General features: G+C 42.7%; 1 protein-coding gene across 1 annotated transcript; it reads left to right on the top strand.

Moving 5' to 3' along the window:
• The first annotated feature begins 806 nt into the window (after positions 1–806).
• LOC8037338 (beta-1,3-galactosyltransferase 1-like) lies at positions 807–1,865 on the top strand. Its single transcript, XM_029976421.2, has one exon. The coding sequence runs from the start codon at positions 807–809 to the stop codon at positions 1,863–1,865; it is 1,059 nt and encodes a 352-aa protein (XP_029832281.2).
• The last annotated feature ends 338 nt before the right edge of the window (positions 1,866–2,203 follow it).

Here is a 2,203-nt window from a genome sequence, read left to right as displayed (position 1 = left end):
TATTTTGTTGGTCACAGTTATAGTTTTAAATGGAAAATGTAAATTGTAAAGTCTTTGAAAAACATTTAAAAACTCGATGTACGCATCATCCACATCCAGCTTAGAATGAACTGAGCTCCAATTATGGTCCAAAACTGCATTTCTGAAGGCCAGCAAGCAACTATCTGACATGTTCCTGAAGGTGACCGTAGCCTTTGCAACCTTTCTTTTCAGGTCATGATTAAACAGAGACAAAAAAATTGGAAGATGATCGCTAATATCAGCACACATGGTTCCAGAAGCGTGTAGTTTCGTAATGCAATTCGTGATGAAAAGATCAATTGCATTAGATGTGGTCTGGGTGATCCTAGTAGCTGACGTAATTATATTAACAAACCCACTTGAGCTGAGCACATTTTTGAGCTCAATAGTTTGAAAAGAATCATCTAGAACGTTAACGTTGAAGTCTCCTCCCATAACTACGCTAAACTTGTTAATCGAAACATGTTCAAAAAAGCGATCGAGAAAAGCGATAAATTTTCCAAAGTCTCCCGATAACTATAAGCGCCCAACAGTCACTGCACCAATAACCGTGCGACGTAGTCAAACTGTGAGCAAAATAACGCTCGATATTTCTCATATTATTTACATTTACGAAAGCGTAATGGTGCCGAAATTAAACAATGCCTATAAGTACGTTTTTGTCAGCCTGTATAGTTATTGAGATCACCTCTTTTAGTCAATTCAGGGATTTAACCCTTTGGCTTGAGCCAGCGTGTAATATGTTTCAAAAGGTTATATTTAATTTTCAGATTTCTACCTCGAGAATGCCAAAACTGCTTCGGCGAGGTGCCAAATTAATGGCAGCTATTGTGATCCTAATCATGGCACTCCTGGTGACCGAGAGAGGCTTTGGTTATTTGCCTCACCTTCAGCAAGAACACGTACCTTTGCGATGGTTTGACGGATCAACAATAAGTGCCGAAGAGTTGCGCAATGCCCGTGTGTACAATGAACCTTCCAGTTATACCATGAATCCGGTCAACCTCTGCCAGACAAATTCAAGTTCCTTGGACTACCTATTTTTGATCCCGTCCGCAGCAGATCATTTCGAACACCGGCGGGCCATTCGCGAGACCTGGGGAAAAGAACTGCGGCAGTTTCCTGGTATTCGGCTTGCCTTTCTTTTGGGACAACCTCAAGACTCAGAGTTGCAATCTGCCCTTCTTCTGGAATCCCTGGAACATGTTGATTTGATACAAGGAGATTTCCAGGACACATACAACAACATGACTGTCAAAATTGTCATGATGATGCACTGGGCGATCAAATACTGCTCTCACATAAAGTTTCTCATCAGGATGGATGACGACGGCGTCCTGAACGTGCCCAACTTCTTCAAAGCCATAGTCCTGAAGCCTCAGAATGCGATGTACGGACTTCTGGTGCGTAATATGAAAATTATAAGAGACCTTAGTCACAAGAATGCATATACAGAAAAGGATTTCCCAAGACCCATTGCACCCGATTTTCTTGCTGGGGCAATGATTATTATTGGTAGCGAGACGTTGATGAGCTTGTACAAAGGAACTGGACATGTGACACCGGTCAGGTCCGACGATGTTTACCTGGCTGGGATGGTGGCGGAGCGTGTCGGAGTCCCGCTGGTACATCAAGCGGGAATTCACTACTGGAAGCAGACGTCTCCATGTGACCAGAAGAAAGCGATCTTCTATCAAGACATGTCCCCCACCGAAATGAGAGAGGCGTGGTTCAACCTCCAACGAACCGTGCACAAGTGCTATGAACTGCCATTTCACTTCCACTTTTGCTTCTGTAGAACACTTGAAAAGCTTGATGGTATTGATGAGAACTCCTTACTATGACGTACCATCGATACTTCATTGTAGAAGTTTTCATCAACGTTGGAAGAAGTACTTTTCTTCTGCCCAACTAATAAATAACTGGACTTATTCATTTCTTTTTTGCCGAATAATCGGTATGAACAAAATGACCGCTTCATTTCGGGCGCCATATATCGTACACGTTTGGCACGCCATCCAACCCTGTTAATACCTTCAGAGCAACAATGAACTGCTACCAACCTCAAGCATCTTCATCCGATCTCGGTATGAAAGGTACTTGTATCTGTGTTATATAATTTGGCACATAACGAGCACAAACTTCGGGTATACATCCCCACGAAATCCCCACGAAATGTTCT

The sequence above is a fragment of the Ixodes scapularis genome, unplaced genomic scaffold (genome assembly GCF_016920785.2).
Source record: "Ixodes scapularis isolate PalLabHiFi unplaced genomic scaffold, ASM1692078v2 PGA_scaffold0__279_contigs__length_252992795, whole genome shotgun sequence".
Lineage (NCBI taxonomy): Eukaryota > Metazoa > Arthropoda > Arachnida > Ixodida > Ixodidae > Ixodes > Ixodes scapularis.
The sequence above is the reverse complement of the archived record's forward strand: the minus strand, read 5'-3'. Positions and strand labels throughout refer to the sequence as shown.

Coding starts and splice junctions, on each gene's coding strand:
- LOC8037338 (XM_029976421.2), top strand. CDS start 807: ATGCCAAAACTGCTTCGGCGAGGTGCCAAATTAATGGCAGCTATTGTG.